Source organism: Molossus molossus, unplaced genomic scaffold (genome assembly GCF_014108415.1).
Source record: "Molossus molossus isolate mMolMol1 unplaced genomic scaffold, mMolMol1.p scaffold_m16_p_13, whole genome shotgun sequence".
NCBI lineage: Eukaryota > Metazoa > Chordata > Mammalia > Chiroptera > Molossidae > Molossus > Molossus molossus.
This window is the reverse complement of record NW_023425348.1, coordinates 45,696,992-45,713,676: the sequence shown is the minus strand read 5'-3', so window position 1 is coordinate 45,713,676 and position 16,685 is coordinate 45,696,992. Positions and strand designations below refer to the sequence as shown.

The following is a 16,685-nucleotide window of genomic DNA, read 5'->3' as shown; positions in this document are numbered from 1 at the left end:
CCCAGTGCAGGTATGTATTGTGTGGGAAGCAACCAATTGATGTGTCTTTCTCATGTCTCTCTCTCTATCTCTCTTTCCCCCTCCCTCTCTCCTGCTCTATCTAGAAATTAATGGAAAAATACTCTCTGGTGAGGATTAACAACAACAAAAATTTAGTGTTAGATATTTTGGACTCTGAACTGGCCAGTGCTGCCAGGGCCTGTGCCCTGCCTTCTCAGGAGAGGATGAAGAATAATTCCCTTGGATGGGGGTGGGGGTGGACTCACCTGGTTGAGGGTTGAACAGGGGGAGGGGAGGCAGTGGGGCAGAAGAGGGTAGGAGGCTACAAGGGCCAGCAGGAGAAGTTGAGCCTGTGCCGTGGGGATGCCAGGGAAGGTTTGTGAGCAGGGAACTTTGGGCTGGCTTGCTGTGTGGGGAGAAGGAAAAGAGAAGAGTTATTAGGGCCTTATTAGCCCACATCTTTGTGCAGAGTGCTATGGCTTACAAAAGGGACACAAACTCTGCCCAGAGGTAAGTTCCCAGGGATGGTCATCAATCTAGCAGTTGCTCAAAGGTATAATTACAAACTATAATACCTGGTTAAGAAAAACAGAATCTTTGAGAACACAGAGCCAGTGCACCTGACCTAATCTGTGGATCAGAGAGGGCTTCCCTGAGGAGGTGACATTTGCACTAAGACTAGTCTTAAAGGAAAAGAAAAAATGCTCCCAAGGAGAGGGGAAATGTATGGGCCAAGACCCCGAAGCAGGAGAGAACCTGGTCTGTTCTAGAAGTTAAAACAGAAGTGGCTGTAGGTATTAAGCCAGGGAGGCAGTAGAGGGTGGATGGAAGGGGGGACTGGTTTGGGTGGTGGAGTCAGGACGTCTCCACTGTGCAGGAAATCCAGATACAATCAGTTTTAGAGGAGGGAGTCAGTTGGTTTGGTGAGTGTGGGGGCCCTCAGTGCACTAGATGAAGTCTGAAGTATCCAGGGCTGAAGCACAGCAGAGGGGTCCCCCAGTCAGCTGCAGGGTTCATCAGAGCCCCCTGATGGGGGCGGGGGAGCTGGTACAAAACAATTCACCCCATCCCCTTCCTGATTAAAGGGTCTGGGATAGGTTCTGGCATCACCTAGCATTTGAGGGACAGGTGGTGGGGGAGGTGGGGTTGCAAATGCCTGAGCCCCTCCCCATGGGGGTGCATGGGGCTTGTGGAGAGGGATAGGACTGGAACTTTCTAGGACTGTCTCAAGTACAGGACACTGATCAGCTGGGTGGAATGGGAGTAGGGAATACTCAGGGTGGGCCCTTTTCCTGGTAGCCTCCTCCATCAGGCCCAAGTGCTGGCCACGGGGAGACAATGTCTGTTTTCAGGTATGTGTCTTTGTGTGCCTCTCTAAATATGTTTGTGTCTGGTTATAGTTGTGTGAACATGAAAACATGTGCAACTGTGTGAACATGGAAACATGTGCAACTGGGTTGGGTTCGTGCGTGTCAGGGTTTAGGTTAATACAGGACTATGCTGGTGTGTGTGCACTTTGCTCTGACACGCGTGCATGTGAATCCATGCTGTAGGGCAGGTTTCCATGTATGTGGGCCGGTTCTGTGTAGGTATGTGCATGTCCCTGTGTGTGCCTCCATGGGTGTAGGTGTGGACAAAAAGTGCGTGTCACCAAGTGTACTTGCCTTTGTCCACGGGTGTGTAATGAATTGTGTGCTCGGGTGGTGAGTCCGCAGGAGGACGCTGCTGTGTGAGGGAGCAGCCGGCAGGGAATGGGGGGAGATGGGGCCGAGCGCAGAGGGCGGGGCTTCTCCCCCCCGCCACGCCCCCCCCTCGTCCCCCCTTCCGCCTGCGCCGGGCTCGGGTGCACTTGCTCAGCGGTGGAGGTAAGAGCGCCGCCCCCGGCCAGGCCGTAGCGTTCAGATCGACGCTGGAACTGACGCTGTGGCCACCGCAGCGGTCAGGCTGAGTCCCCCGAGGGAGCAACAGTGGCAGGGAGGGGGCCCGCCGATCCGCGCCGCCCCGGCTCCCCCGCCCCGACCGTATGCTGCAGATGGTGAAGACCCTGGCCCAGTTCACCATCGCGCTGGAAGACATGCGCGATCTGGGCCCGGCCGCCGCCTCCGGGGAGCCCTCAGGGAACAGCGGTGCTGACGCTGAGGAGTCTGGGGAGGCGCAGGTACCGGGAGAGGGAGGGGCAGCCAAGGACCTGGCCAAGGACTAGAAGTCATCAGACCCAGGACTGGGGGAAACATGGGCAGATGCGGGGGTGCAGGACCCGAAGACATAGGATCAGGCACATCAGCTGCCTGGCCACGGGGCTAGGAGCTCAGTAATAAGTGATGGGGGCAGGGAGAATTGAAGGTGTGTGAGGAGCCCTGGCAGAGGTGGTGTGACTGATAGGCACTGAGGTTTGGTGCCACCCGGATGCAAGCTTAGGATGGCAGGAGGGTTGGCAAATTCAGCTGGGGTGGGAAGCCTGCATGCAACCTGAGACCCAGCCTCGGTAAGACCTAGTAGTACTTAGGACAGTGATATGGGTCAGCATGGTGTAAGAGACCGCTGCCAGGGATATCCTGGGTCCACAGACTCAGTCAAGAAGGGGAGGTTTTTCCAGCCTCCTTCTCAGGCCTGAGGAAGTCTTCAGGTGTGTGTACATGTGTGCTGGGAGGGGTGAGGGGGCAATTTTGTCCCCATGCCTTGAAACCGGTTCCCTGTCACTGTACCCACTGGGCCCTGGAGGTATGGTGCTGTGGTGGTGATGCTGGATCAGTGTGTGGGGTTCCCTGAGGGGAATGAGAAGGCTTCCAGGGGCTGTTTCCATGGCTTTATATGTCTGGGCCTGGATTGTTTTGCTCTCCCAACTCCGGTGGGAGCTGTGGTTTTGTCTTCCTCCCTATGATATGTTGTGTTTCTCTCTCTACCACCTCGTCTTTGGGCTGAAGGCCCTGATCCTCAGCTGGGTGATTTGGCTGCATTTTTTGTCTTTTTGCAGGGTGTCTGGCATTTATGGCTTCTCTCTGTGTACATGTGTCTCTGTCTTCAGGCCATGTTTATTGAGGTCTCAGGCTTTGGGTCATGATGTCCCAATCATACTGGTAGGAGAACCCACCCCCTCCCACGCATCTTCCTGCTGTATCCCTTCAGCCTCCACTTTCCCTTCCCACTTCAGTGCCCCATGTAATGAAGGGCTGGGACTGGGGCTGTTGAGGGATGAGGGACTCTGGGGGGAGGCTGGGCCTACAGGGCTGTCCCGCCCAGAACAGGTGGGCCTGCTGATCTGGTTGACAGCTGCATTGCCCATCGCTGCTTCCCCTAGGTCCCCCACCCCCACATGCACTCACACCCGTGTCTGGGCACGTGCAGAGGGTGCTCATGCTGTGACGGGGAGCTGGTCTTGTTGTCTGTGCCTCTACCTGACAGCTGAGTGACAGCCTGCTGTGCTTTCAAGCAGGGAGAAGGCTGGGAAAGACAGGCACTACAAAGTCAGCCTCCCGGAGTGAATTGCTCAGCCCTCTGGGCCATTAGACCCAGCACCAGCCCTGCCTCCTCATGAGGCCTCCCTGCCCATGACCCTCACTGCTGAACCTGGCAGGGCTGGACCCAGGGGAGTAAGTGGGGAAGGGTGGCTGTGCCACTCAAGGCTGAGCCTGGCCTGGGTCCTACTCAGGGAGCTCTCTGCCCAGCAGGGAGACAGACATAGATAAATAGCCTCGCTGAGGTGGAGGAGGAATGGACCTTGCAGACCCAATGTGTATGGAGAATGCTGTTTGCTCTCTGTATCCTTGCTTTCACAGTTCTGAGAGGGAGGTATTATTCCATTTTGTAGAGGAGAATGTGGAAACTTAAGTGATTAGGTAACCACCCAAAGTGCCTTAGCTGGTAAGGCCCGAGCTGGAAACCCCATGGCCCACAGCGGGCTGGTCAATCTGGGCAAGAACCTGGATGCTGGGCCCTAAGACTCAGCATGAGGTAGCTCTGGTCCTTGCTCTGCAGGACAGGACTCTGGCTATGTGACCTTGGGCAAGTCATGTCACCTCTCTGACTTGATTTCCTCACCTGTGAAGTGGAGATGACACTTATGTCATAGAGCTATGAGTGTGACGTTGAAACGAGGCCATTTCTGTGAAGTGCTGAGATGTCCCTAAAGGACAAGGGAAGGGTTGGGTATCTGGACCTTTCCTGGGGAGGCTCTTCTGGGCCTTGATGCTCTCCCAAACTCTCCATCCTAGCTGGTTCATGCTACCTCCTACTGGAAGCTGCCCTGATTTTTTTAACGGCCTCAGAAGCACTAAGAATAGATGGTCTATCTGGAGCTGGAGGCTCTGAGGCAGGGCCTGGTGCCTTCTCATCCATCAGAGCACAGCGCTGGAGGGGGCATCATTCACCCACCCCGCCCCAGAGTTTCTAGCATAGAAGCCCACTTTTCTGAGTGTGTTTTGTTATAGAACAGGTTAGGGGACCTGAGGTAGGCATACCACAAACAGAAGGGTGAGCAGTGGCTGGAACAGGCTAGCTAGAGAGACCTGGGGCTCGGGTCTACTCAGCAGACATAGACCCTGGGCACAGCAGTGACCAGGGCAGCCCCACTGGTGAGTTCCTACCCTGCGGAGCTCCTTGGGGTGGGGACTGGAGGGATGCTGCAGACATGGACACCACCCTGGAACTGCCAGATGCACTCAGGTCTGCAGGCCTTGATAGCTGGAGCCTGAGACAGGGTCCAGACAGATAGATGCTCTGGGCAAGCTGAGGCCTGGTAGGGAGAGTGGAGAGGGAAGAACAAGCCCCAGAGATCTTGGGCCCAGAGGAGTTAGGAGCCTTGTTTAGGACCACTCCAGAGACTTACAGGAGACCCAGAGTGGAGTCTCTGCCTGGGAAGAGAGAGGCGCTTTGGGACTGCTGCCATATGAGAAGGCATCCCAGGCTGGCTTCCAGCAAAGTCTTCCCACAAAATAGGGGCTGCCCAGTAAGGGGTGTACACCCTGTCCCTGTGGGTGTGGGTGCAGAGGCTGGGCAACCCCAGAGGGTCTCTATAATGCAGATAATCAGATTCTCAGGATGGAGGCATTGGTGCTTGGGTCTTCTTTTCCTCATCTTTAAAATGGGAAGAATAGCCTGGCCGGTGTGGCTCAGTGGTTGAGTGTCGACCCATGGACCAAGAGGTCGCCAACTCGATTCCCACTCAAGCACATGCCAGGTTTGTGGGCTGGATCCCCATTAGGGGTGTGCAAGAGGCAACTAATCAATGTTTCTCTCTCATCAATGTTTCTGTCTCTCCCCCTCCTTCCTTTCTCTCTAAAAATCAATTTAAAAAAATACATTTAAAAATAAATAAATGAAATGGGAAGAATAATAACATCTACCTCACAGGGTGGTCAGAGGGATGACATAATATACAATGCTTAGAACAGTGCCTGACACAGTTAACCTTTTGTAATGAGAGAACTGGGATCCAGCCTTGTCTGAGTATCTGAATCCTGCCCTTCCCGGCTGAGTGACCTTCAGCACCAGCCTCATTTCTCTGGGCCACCTTGTCTTCATCTGTGGCAGGGACTAACAGTGTCCACTCTCAGGGATGATAGGAAGCCCCGCCAGGTGGAGTCTAACCTCACAGTACTGAGCCTGAAGATGAGGCTTTCAGAATTGGCAGCTGGAGTGGTGGGGTGGCCTGGAGGCATCCTCCTTTGCAAAAGTGAGGGGCTGTTGATTTTTTTCAGTCCTTCTCAGAACCCCAGCAGAAGAGCCAAACAGTAAACAGATCTGCGCCAGCAATGGGGGCGAGGTGGAGGAGCAGGGGGGCCCTCTGGGGACACAGGGAGATGCAGGGCCAGTACTCCCTGGCAGTAGGAGCACCTGAGCAGAGACCTGGCATAGTGGAGGTCCGGGGCGCCTTGGAGGAACAGCTGGCAGTCCTGGGTCGTGGGAGTGCAGGCCTTAAAGGCCAGGGTGAGGGTGTGGATGGGCTCTCTGGGGCCATGTGCACTGCTCACCCTTTTACCTTCTGTCCCCCAGGACATGCGGAAGCACGTGACCATGACCCTGCTGGACACGGAGCAGTCATATGTGGAGTCGCTGCGCACCCTGATGCAGGTGAGGCTCACAGCCTGCCCCCGTCCCCGAGAGGCACCATTCTGAGTCTAGGAGGCTGTCAGACATGCAGGAACAAGCCCATTTCATGGACAGGGAGCCGGGGTCAGAGAGGAGAGAAGAATGACCCTGGGACATACCACCCCTCCATAGAGAATCCCCCATACGACTGCCCCAGAGGCAGGAGAGAATACAAAGGGGCCTTAATGAGGCCAGACCAGGCTACCCTAGGGCAGTGCCCCCCCCCCCACTGTCATTCCTACTCCCCAAAGCAGTGCTGGGTCTGAGCTTAGACTGTGAAGCCCCTCTGGTGTACCCCCCCCTCCATTTCACTCATAGACAGAGGAAATATTTGTTGAATGGAATGTTGGGGACATGGTTGAGTATATGGGCACTCTTGAAGCATTGAAGGGGCAACTGTAAATCAGGGGATCAGGGAGTTTTCCCTGGAGGAGGTGCTGGCTTCCTCCTGACCTGTCTGCTCTGCAGCGGGGACAGCATGTGCAAAGTCCAGTAAGGAGAAGCCTGACATATTCCGAGGTCCATGTGGCCAGCATAGAATACAAGGGGTTGGTTCTTTGGTGATGCTGAGGGAGACAGCAGGGGCCACATGGTGGGGGCTTGAATACCACCAGGAGGGTTTGGACTCTGTCAAGGGCCGTGGGGGGGTCAGTGAGGGACTTTGAGCAGGGATGGTGTGTAGCCTGGCTCATGCTTTACAAAGTCTGTTGACTACTGGGAAGGTAGATAGCAGAAAAGGAGGAGGCCAAGACCACTGAGGCCAGGCCAGGGAGGAGAGGCCAAGACCAGGGCAGAGGCTGCAGGGAGAGAATTGGAGACAGGCATTTAGGAGGTGGATTGGTTGGGCCAGGCGTGGTCATTGGTTGACTGTGGGGGTGAAGTGGGGAAGCCCAGAGTGATGCCTAGGCTCCTAGCCCGGGTGACAGGCACCAGAGGAGCTCCACCTGGGAAAGGTAGGACAAGATGGTGAGTTCGGGTTCAGAAATGGGGAGTGTGGGTCTGGGAAAGCCCAGGAGCCAAGATGCACAAGCGGGTCTGGGGCCCAGGATGGAGAGCATGATCTCAGCTGAAGTGGGGCCTGGCAGTCACAGTTAAGGGTGAGTTGGTTTAAGCCACCTGGGCACAGTAAGAGCAAAGGGTAGAAGGAAGAGTCTGGAGCACCTTCTTCATGCCATTTTTTGGGGAGCTCAGCAGTGAGTGTGAGGTCCTGTGTTCCAGAGCTGTGGCAGAGACCAACAGTAACCAGACAGACCACACATGAGGACAAATGATGATGCAAAAGTGCGCAGAGAGTGTACACTTAACAACAGGATATCGCTCAGCCTTAAAAAGAAAGGAAACTCTGATACATGCTACAATATAGATGAACCTTGAGGACATTATGCTAAATGAAATACGTTTGTCACAAAAGGACAAATACTGTATGATTCCACTTAAATGAGTTTCCTAGAGTAGTCAGATTCATAGAGGTGGAAAGTGGTCACCAGGGGCAGGGTAGGGGTGGAAATGGGAAGGTCGTGTTTAATGGGTGTAGTTGGGGAAGATGAGAAAGTTCTGGAGGTCAATGCCACGTGGTGATGCTTCCACAACAATGTAAATGTGAGTATACTGAACTGTACACTTAAAAATGGTTAAGATGGCAAATTTTATGGTATATATATTTTACCCAAAAAAATTACATGCATATATGTGTGTGTGTGTGTGTATTTTTTTTTTTTTGGTATGTGCCCCTAGCGGGAACCGAACCTAGGACTCTTTGGTCCACAGGCCAACACTTCCACCGCTGAGCCAAACCGGCCAGGGCTATATTTTTTAAAAGTACACAAAGAGCTGAGAACACAGAATGGGGGCCTGCCTGGTGCTGGGGTCCAGGGAGTGCTTCTCTGTGGTGGGGGAATTTGGCTGAGACCTGAATGGTGTATGGGTAGGAGTCAAGCAGGGAGATAGGCTGGAGGAAGTCATTCTGGAGGAGGGCACAACAGGAACAAAGGCTGGGAGGCTGGAGGTGGCCGGTGTGGCTGCTGGGCAAGAAGCTGGCCTTTATTGTAAGCACAAGGAAGTCACAGGGGGGACATCTGTTAACCGTGTCTTAACCAGAATTTCATCTTTAAGACATGTCTTGGCTGCCAGGCAGGAGTAGGTGTGCAGGAGTTTGAGGTGGGGGTAGGGGCTCCTGTGTTGTCCCCTTGGTGGGAGTTGAAGGCATAGGGGTCAGACATTCCCTGGTTTGAGTCATTGCTCTCTGCTGGGTGGTGCTAGCCTAATCACCTCACATCTCTGAGCCTCAGTGTTTTTTCTGCAAAAATGTAACTAACCATACTCGTCTCCCAGTGCAAAGATTAAAAGGTGATGAGGCAGCCCTTGCCTTGTTCGCAGACAGGAGGCAGGCAGGAGGCAGGCAGGCAGGGCTTGGGCGTGTCTCTACCTTTGAATCTCCTGGCTGCACACATGGAGGCTTGAAGTGTCTGTGGGTGGAAAAGCTAAGGGAGGCCCTGGCCAGTTTGGCTCAGCAGTTAGAGCATCGGCCTGCGGTCCGGAGAGACCCGGGTTCTGTTCCCGCTAAGGGCACGTACCTCGGTTGCAGTTTGTCCCCGGCCCTGGTTGGTCGTGCGGGTGGCAGCCACTCGATGTGTCCCTTCACATCGATGTTTCTCTCTCTCTCTCCCTTCCTCTCTCTCCCTCCCACTCTATCCGTACAAAAAATGGAAAAATATCCTCGGGTGAGGATAAAAAAAAAAAAAAAAAAGCTAAGGGAGGATCACGCTGAGGGAGCCAAAGGGAGAGTGTCAGGTGGGGAGGGGTGGAGATGAGCAGGAAAGTGTCACCTGAACCCAAGGACTGTCACTTGAAGCAGCCTTGGTGTGTCCAAAGGACTGAGGTCTGGCCCAGGGGTCAGGAGCCAGGCCACCAGTGGTCAGACTTGGCTCTACTCTTAACCAGCCATGTGACCTGGAGCAAGTTACATAACCAGTCTCTGCCTCAGTTTCCTCGTCTGTAGAGCATGAATAATACTAGTACTTGCTTCAAGCACAGATTATTAGAAGGGTGTGTAATTTAGCATACTGCCTGACAGTTCTGCGTGCATGCATGTGTGAGTGTGTGTATACACAGTCACATTTTAATCCTTGTATTTATTAACTCTGTGAGGTAGATATTATAATCCCCTTCTTTAGATGAGGAAATGAAGGCTCAGAGAGGTTAAGAAACCTGCCCAGGGTCATCTGTCTGTTAAGTGGTGTCCTAGTTCACGTGGCTTGTTATAACAAAAATACCATAGACTGGATGGTTTACACAAATACTGATTTCTTATAGTTCTGGAGGCTGGTCAGTCCAAGATGAAGGCATTGGCAGATTTGGTGTCTGGTGAAGACCCACTTCCCTGGTTCACAGACAGCTGTCCTCACAAAGCAGAAGAGCCAGGGGAGCTCTCTGGGGTCTCTTTTATAAGGGCACTAATCTCACTCACAAGGGCTCCACCCTTATCACCTACTCACTTCCCAAAGCCTCAGCTCCAAATAGCACCATGTCAGGGACTAGTTTCAACTTATAAATTGGGGGGCTGGGGGAGGGCACATATAGCCTGTAGCAAGTGGTAATGCTAAAAACTGGCATTTATTGAATACATAATACGTGCACTTTACATAAGTTACTTCATAGTAAAACTCACTATAACACCCATTTTACAGATGATGAAACTGAGAACACAGAGAAGTAAAGCAACTTGTTCAAGGTCACAGAACTAGGAGGTACCATAACCTGGGTTGAATCCCTGTCAGTATGACCCTAGAGTGTTCCCTCTACATTGCCTTAGACATAGGTGGTATTCACACTGCAGCTGGACTCCACAGCCCTGGTGTTCCCTCCGAGTGACCACTGCCACCCACATTGATTGATTGTTCCTGCAGGCCAGGAGCTTAACATGAAGTTAAATACCAGGGTTAACAGCCAGAAGGAGACGGGATTTGAACCCAGGTCCTAAGGCCACACCCTTTCTTCAGTGACACCCTCAACCCAAATTCTCCGCTAACCAAGCTCCCTTCTAGCACTCCTGACCCTGTCTTTTCCCCACAGCATTTACTACTTTCTAACATATTGTATAATAATTTTGTTATTTATGGTGCCTGTTTTCTGCCTCCCTCCACTGAAATGTCAGCTCCACAAGCACAGGGGCCTTTGTCTGCCCACCGATGCAGCCCCGTGCTTAGAAGACCAGACACAATAGTTGCTCAGTGAGTATATGGTGATTGATGCAGATGCTGGCTCCCAGCTGGTTCTGTATCTAGTTCTCACTGTTTATTCTTCCTGCTACTTGTGGGGCTTCAGACCCTAGAGCCCATAAGGCGCTGGCTCTGACTGGCCTGTGCTGTGAGACGAGGCTGCCTGCCTGTCTCCTCACCATCACCCCCTGGCCTTTTCAGAATCCCCAACCAGGTGAGAGGATTCGGTTGAGCTTTATTTTCTCGAACTTGTCTTACAAAGCAAGCCAGATCTTCAAAATGTTTAATATACATTTTATTACAACGTTGCATGTACTTTTTCAGACATGTTTTGTTTTTTGGGCCTGCAGTTACAGTTTGGGCCAGTAGAGGGCAGCTTCTCAATGAGCGCACCAGCCACTGAGCAAGCGCTATTTATAGGAAATTACTGAATGCAGATTTGAAGTGAAAAATTGAAGGTTTAGCCCTGGCCGGTTTGGCTCAGCGATTAGAGCGTCAGCCAATGGACCAGAGAGTCCTGGGTTCAGTTCCCAATGCAACGTACCTCGGTTGCAGTTTGTCCCCGGCCCCGGTTGGGGTTGTGTGGTTGGCGACCACTCGATGTGTCTCTCTCATGTCGATGTTTCTCTCTCTCTCTTCCTCCCTCTCTCCCTCAAAAAAAAAAGAGAGAGAGAAATTGGAGGTTTATTCACAGACTGACCAGCAGATATGAAAACTGTTAAAATAATGTTTAGGTAGTGTCACTAAAAGCCTCCAGTAACTTCCCTTATGCTCTCCCATACCCCTCCCTGCATTATTTTCCCCACAGCACTTAATCATTTTGATTTATCATGTAATTTCCACAGATAATCAATTCTGACACATTCTTCACATTTTAACATCTCTGAAATCAAGGTTCACTTTTTTTTTTTTTATCCTCACCCAAGGACATTTGTTCAGATAGAGTGGGAAGATGAGAGAGAGAGAAACAATGTGAAAGGGACACGTCGAGTGGCTGCCTCCCGCACGACCCAACCAGGGCCAGGGACAATCTGCAACCAAGGTACATGCCCTTAGTGGCAACCGAACCCGGGTCTTCTCTGGGCCACCGGCTAACACTCTAACTACTGAGCCAAACCGGCCAGGGCTGCAAATTTTTTTCTTTTTTTTTTTCTTAAATATACATCTTAGATTTGATAATATGTGGTTTGTTCTTATTTATTATTTTATTTGACTAGATTGTAAGCTCTTTCAGAGCAGGGATTTTGGTCTTTCTTGTTCAGTGTTGTCACCCAGTTTTTGAACAGTGCCTGGCACATAGTAAGTGCTCAGTAAATTATTTGCTGACATAGTGTGTATGGATCTTCCTGGAAGCCCAATCTTCTTGCATTCCTCACTCCAAGCTCTGTTTGTTCATACATACAACAAACCTTTCCTGAGCCCCCTCATGCCAATCTTATGCCAGGCCGTGGGCTACGCAGTGAGGGGCATGGGGATAGGTCTTCCCATCTCCCTCCTAGAGCTCGAGTCTAATGAGGGAGATCCAGGAGGCAGGTGCACTGAGCTACAGGCCTGGGTGACTTTCTCTGTACCTGTGCCAGTGGTTTGGGGTGCCATCTCTCTGTGGGGACCTGCACTAACCTCATGGGTCTCCCAGGGCTATATGCAGCCACTGAAGCAGCCGGAGAACTCGTTGCTGTGTGACCCGTCGCTGGTGGATGAAATCTTCGACCAGATCCCAGAGCTCTTGGAGCACCATGAGCAGTTCCTGGAGCAGGTGCGGCACTGTGTGCAGACCTGGCATGCACAACAGAAGGTGGGAGACCTGCTCATCCAGTCGGTGAGTGGCCCTGCTGCCTATGGCTACAGCCCCCACAACCTCGGCCCCTTCTGGACGGGGCTGGTGGACCCCTCACCCCACCTCACTCCACTTCACCTGGACACTGATTCTGATCCCAGCTGTAATTTCAGAACTTGACCAGACACTAGCACTGACCCCAGACCCTGGGTTGACCTGAACCTGGTCATTGCCTAATCCTAGGGCTTGGCTGGACTCTGGTGTGGACCCCAATCTTAACCAGACACTGACCTGATCCTGACCTAACTCAGGTTGCTGGCACTGACCACCCTAGTCCTGAACTAATACCCATGCTGCCCCAGACCTCAAAGGGATGCTAGTTCTAACCTCAACCCCTACCTTGACTAGCTCTTTTCAACATAAGGTATTTCAATAATAATAGCTAACTATTTGACACTTAATATGTGCTAGTCATTAGTCTAAATACAATATACAGGGTGGGGTAAAAGTAGGTTTACAGTTATGAGTATGAGAGAAAGAGAGAGCGACATCAATTAGTTGCCTCCCAAGTGACCCCAGCTGGGGCCTGTCAGGGATCAAACCTGCAGGTATGTGCCCTTGACTGGAATCAAACCCACGACCCTTTGGTCCAAGGACCAACTCAGTAACCAGTGAGCCAAACTGGCCAGGACTTAATTTATTATTGTATTGTTTTCCATATGAACAACTATAAACCTACTTTTGCCCCACCTTGTATATATCAACAACTCTAGGAAGAATTTAAAGTTGATGACTCTCGCCTTGGCCAGTGAGGTTCAGTTATTTGGGTATCTTCCTGTGCACCAGAGGTTGCTGGTTCAATTCCCGGTCAGGGCACATGCCTGGATTGTGGGCTTGATCCCCAGTAGGGGGCGTGCAGGAGGTAGCAGATCAGTGTATCGCTCTCACATTGATATTTCTCTTCTCCCTTCCTCTCTCTCTAAAAATCAGTAAACTATTATTTAAAAATTAATATTAAAGTTGATGACTCAGTGGCAGAGAGATAAGATAACCTGGTCAAAGTTAGTCAGCAAGTGGTATAGGATTCAACCCCCAGAAACCCGGTTCTAGAGCTTATGCTCTACCCCACCCTGATCCTCTTTCACCCTCCTCCTCTGAACTTTCCAAGGTCCCACAGGAGCATTTGAGACCCTGTTCCCTGCCCTACTGGTGTGGCTCAGTGGATTGATCATCATCCATGGACTGAGAGGTCCTGGTTCAATTCCCGTCAGGGCACATGCCCAGGTTTGGGGCTTGATCTCCAGTAGGGGCTGTGCAGGAGGCGGCCAGTCGGTGTTTCTCTCACACATCGATGTTTCTATCTCTCTCTCCCTTCCTCTCTCTCTAAATAAAATCAATAAAAACATATTTTTTTAAAAAAAGAGATCCTGCTCCGTGGCATGTGTCATCAGTTTGGCTCAAATAAATGCTCATAAAAAAATTTTTTTAGCCCTGGCCAGTTTGGTTCAGCAGTTAGAGCGTCGGCCTGCGGTCCCAAGAGACCCGGGTTCGGTTCCCACTAAGGGCATGGTTGTGGTTTGTCCCTGGCCCTGGTTGGGTCGTGTGGGTGGCAGCCACTCAGTGTGTTTCTTTCACGTCAATGTTTCTCTCTCTCTCTCCCTCCTACTCTATCTGAACAGAAAAATGGAAAAATGTCCTTGGGTGAGGATTATAAAAAAAAAAACACACACAATTTTTTTTTTTTTTTAAATAGATTCTGCAATAGAGACTGGGACCTTTAGGGATTGGCTTCAAAACTCACAAAGCACTGCAAAAGCAAAACCAATAAACATTTAACCAAATGCCTGTAAAATATAACATGCCATTTTCTTTGTTAAATTTATAATTCGTTTATAAAAATTTGATTACATTTGAAAAAATTTAAGTTACATTTTGTTATTTTACTAGAATTCCCAAGAATGCATGATGATGATGAATAAATTATAGCCTAGTGCAAACTAAATGGTTACTCAGAGCCAAATAATTTCAAAAAGCAAAATTGTAAAACTCCTTCCAAAAATTGTGCTAGCAAAAAAAGAACATCTATTTATATGGGATGTGGGTGTGCTTTTTCATGTGTTTGTGGATGGGCCTTGGGCCTAAGAAGGTCTTAGAATGACCCTGCTGATGAGAACCTTGGTGTGGCAGTGATGGGACCCCAGCTTGAATGTGACATCTCTAGCCCGTCCCCACCCTCAGGGTCACTCAGATCTTGGTGCTGATCACTGACTGCAAAAGCAGCCCTGGCCTCCAGGGAGGTGTCAGAGTACGATGCTCTGTCCCAGGATGGGGGCAGTAAGTGGGGACAGTCTTCCTTCCTGAGCTGCTTCCGCCTCTGCCCTGAAGCGCACCTGAGGAGTTGGGGGACAAGGCACATTGGCTTAGAGGCTGAAGTGGACCAGAAACACCAGCACACGTCACCTAGTCCATCCATGGTGCAGCTGAAACAGGAGCCAGGTGTCCCAACTCCCAGCCAGGGCTTCTGACCAAGAAACCCCACATTTAGCCTAGCAGCCAGTCAGCCAGCAGTTATTAGCCACCAGCTGAGTGCCCTTCCCTGAGCAGGGCTTGCCTGGGTGGGATGTGGGCACCTACCTCTCTGGAAAGGGAAAACTTGTCCTGAGGATCAAGGGAGCCAGAGACGAGGTGTAATTCCAGGCAGAGCCCTAGTGAGGACAGAGTGCTTCCTGGAGGAGGCAGAGTGGAGCTCAGCCCTGACGATGGGTGAGATTTGGATGCGGGAAGGGCATTCCTGGTGGAGGGAATTGCATGAGCAAAGGCCAAGCAGCTAGAACAAGTTTGTGTTACTCAGAAGAGGGAAACCTGCCTGGCTGGACTTGGTGGGGTTGGAGACCAAGGGATAGAAATGCACAGTTGGAAGTGAGAGAACCTGGTCTGCGTTCACAGGACACATCCAGACACATGTATAAACATACATACACACATACAGGTAAGATACACGCGTGTATATCTGCACATGCAACACCTAATCACAGTCACACATACAAAATGTACACACAATGCAAGAGCACATACCTTCCCTCTCAGGGACTGTATTTAATTTGTTTTTATTGATTTTTTTTTTTAAGAGAGAGAGAGAAACATCGATCAACTGCCTCCTGCATGCCCCCTACTGGGGATTGAGCCCACGACCCAGGCACGTGCCCTGATGGGGAATCGAACCGGACCTCTCTCCATGGGACGACATTCAATCCACTGAGCCACGCCGGCCGGGCAGACTGGATCATTTTTAATGAGGGAAAGGATGTTGGTTCTTAAATCAGTGGAAACCAGGACAGGGTGAGGAGGGGTAAGGGTCACCCTGAGGGTCCACAACCTGTGTCTTCACCCACAGTTCTCCAAGGATGTCCTGGTCAATATCTATTCTGCCTATATTGATAACTTTCTCAACGCAAAGGATGCGGTGCGCATGGCTAAGGAGGCGAGACCTGCCTTTCTCAAGTTCCTAGAGGTACTGTGGGCCAGGGCTGGGGGGATGGGAGCCACACTCACCTTGGGCCAGCTTTGCGGACCCCAGGAGCTCCAGCCTGGGCATCACAGCCCTAGCTAGTGGGTCAACTTCTGCCCTCAGGCTGAGCTAGAGGGGCTTCCTGGGGCCGGTCCCTGGACGGCCTCCTCTTTGCATGTAATACCTCACACGCCGCCCACCTGCCATTTTGGGTTTCAGCAAAGCATGCGTGAGAATAAGGAGAAGCAGGCTCTGTCCGACCTCATGATCAAGCCCGTGCAGCGGATCCCACGCTATGAGCTTCTGGTGAAGGTGGGTAAGGCCTGGAGGCATGTGGGGATGCAGGGGGCTCTGAGGCTGGGTCCCCAGGAGACAGGTAGGAAAGGAAGTCCTCTGTGACATCTACCATAGTTTCTTCTGCTCCAGAGTCAGCGTGGGGCCCCAAGGCCTGACAGGGCAGCTAAACAGACAAACTTTGTCCCATTCCCACCCCAGGACCTCCTGAAGCACACCCCTGAGGACCACCCGGACCACCCACTCCTGCTAGATGCACAGCGGAACATCAAGCAGGTGGCTGAGCGCATCAACAAGGGCGTGCGCAGTGCTGAAGAGGCTGAGCGGCATGCGCGCGTGCTGCAGGAGATCGAGGCTCACATCGAGGGCATGGAGGATGTGCGTGCCGCCCTGCCCCCCTGCCCATGCCTGTGTCCATCTGTGGTCACCCGGGATGGTGGCCGTGTCCACACTGGCCTGGCTTATTGAGTGAAGCCAAGGGGTCACCAGGGTCTGAGGAGGGGATGGGGATTAATAATTAGCTGCAAGACACCTTGTACCTCCTGCCCCACAGCTCCAGGCCCCTATGCGGCGGTTCCTGAGGCAGGAGATGGTCATTGAAGTGGTAAGAGGTGTCCTGTTGTCTGCCTGCGTGTCCCCACCCCCACCCCTACTTGGTTCACACTTCTGCTCATTCCTGCTGCCCATGGCTCTCCCTGCTCTTCCACCCCAACAGGAGCCCTGGGTCAAGTCCCAACTCTGCCTCTGGGCAGCTGGGGGAGAGTCCTCACCCCTCCCTGGGCCTGGCTGTCCCCTTGGGCAC

The 16,685-nt window shown here is 51.9% G+C and overlaps 1 protein-coding gene across 1 annotated transcript in view; it reads left to right on the top strand.

Moving 5' to 3' along the window:
* ARHGEF17 (Rho guanine nucleotide exchange factor 17) overlaps nucleotides 1-16,685 on the top strand; it is a 62,612-nt gene that overhangs the window by 35,825 nt on the left and 10,102 nt on the right. Inside the window, exons 2-7 of the mRNA XM_036259740.1 lie at nucleotides 5,992-6,069; nucleotides 11,941-12,123; nucleotides 15,476-15,592; nucleotides 15,809-15,901; nucleotides 16,085-16,261; nucleotides 16,437-16,487. Of these exons, the coding sequence (XP_036115633.1) occupies nucleotides 5,992-6,069; nucleotides 11,941-12,123; nucleotides 15,476-15,592; nucleotides 15,809-15,901; nucleotides 16,085-16,261; nucleotides 16,437-16,487 (699 nt within the window). The remainder of the gene's footprint in view (nucleotides 1-5,991; nucleotides 6,070-11,940; nucleotides 12,124-15,475; nucleotides 15,593-15,808; nucleotides 15,902-16,084; nucleotides 16,262-16,436; nucleotides 16,488-16,685) is intronic.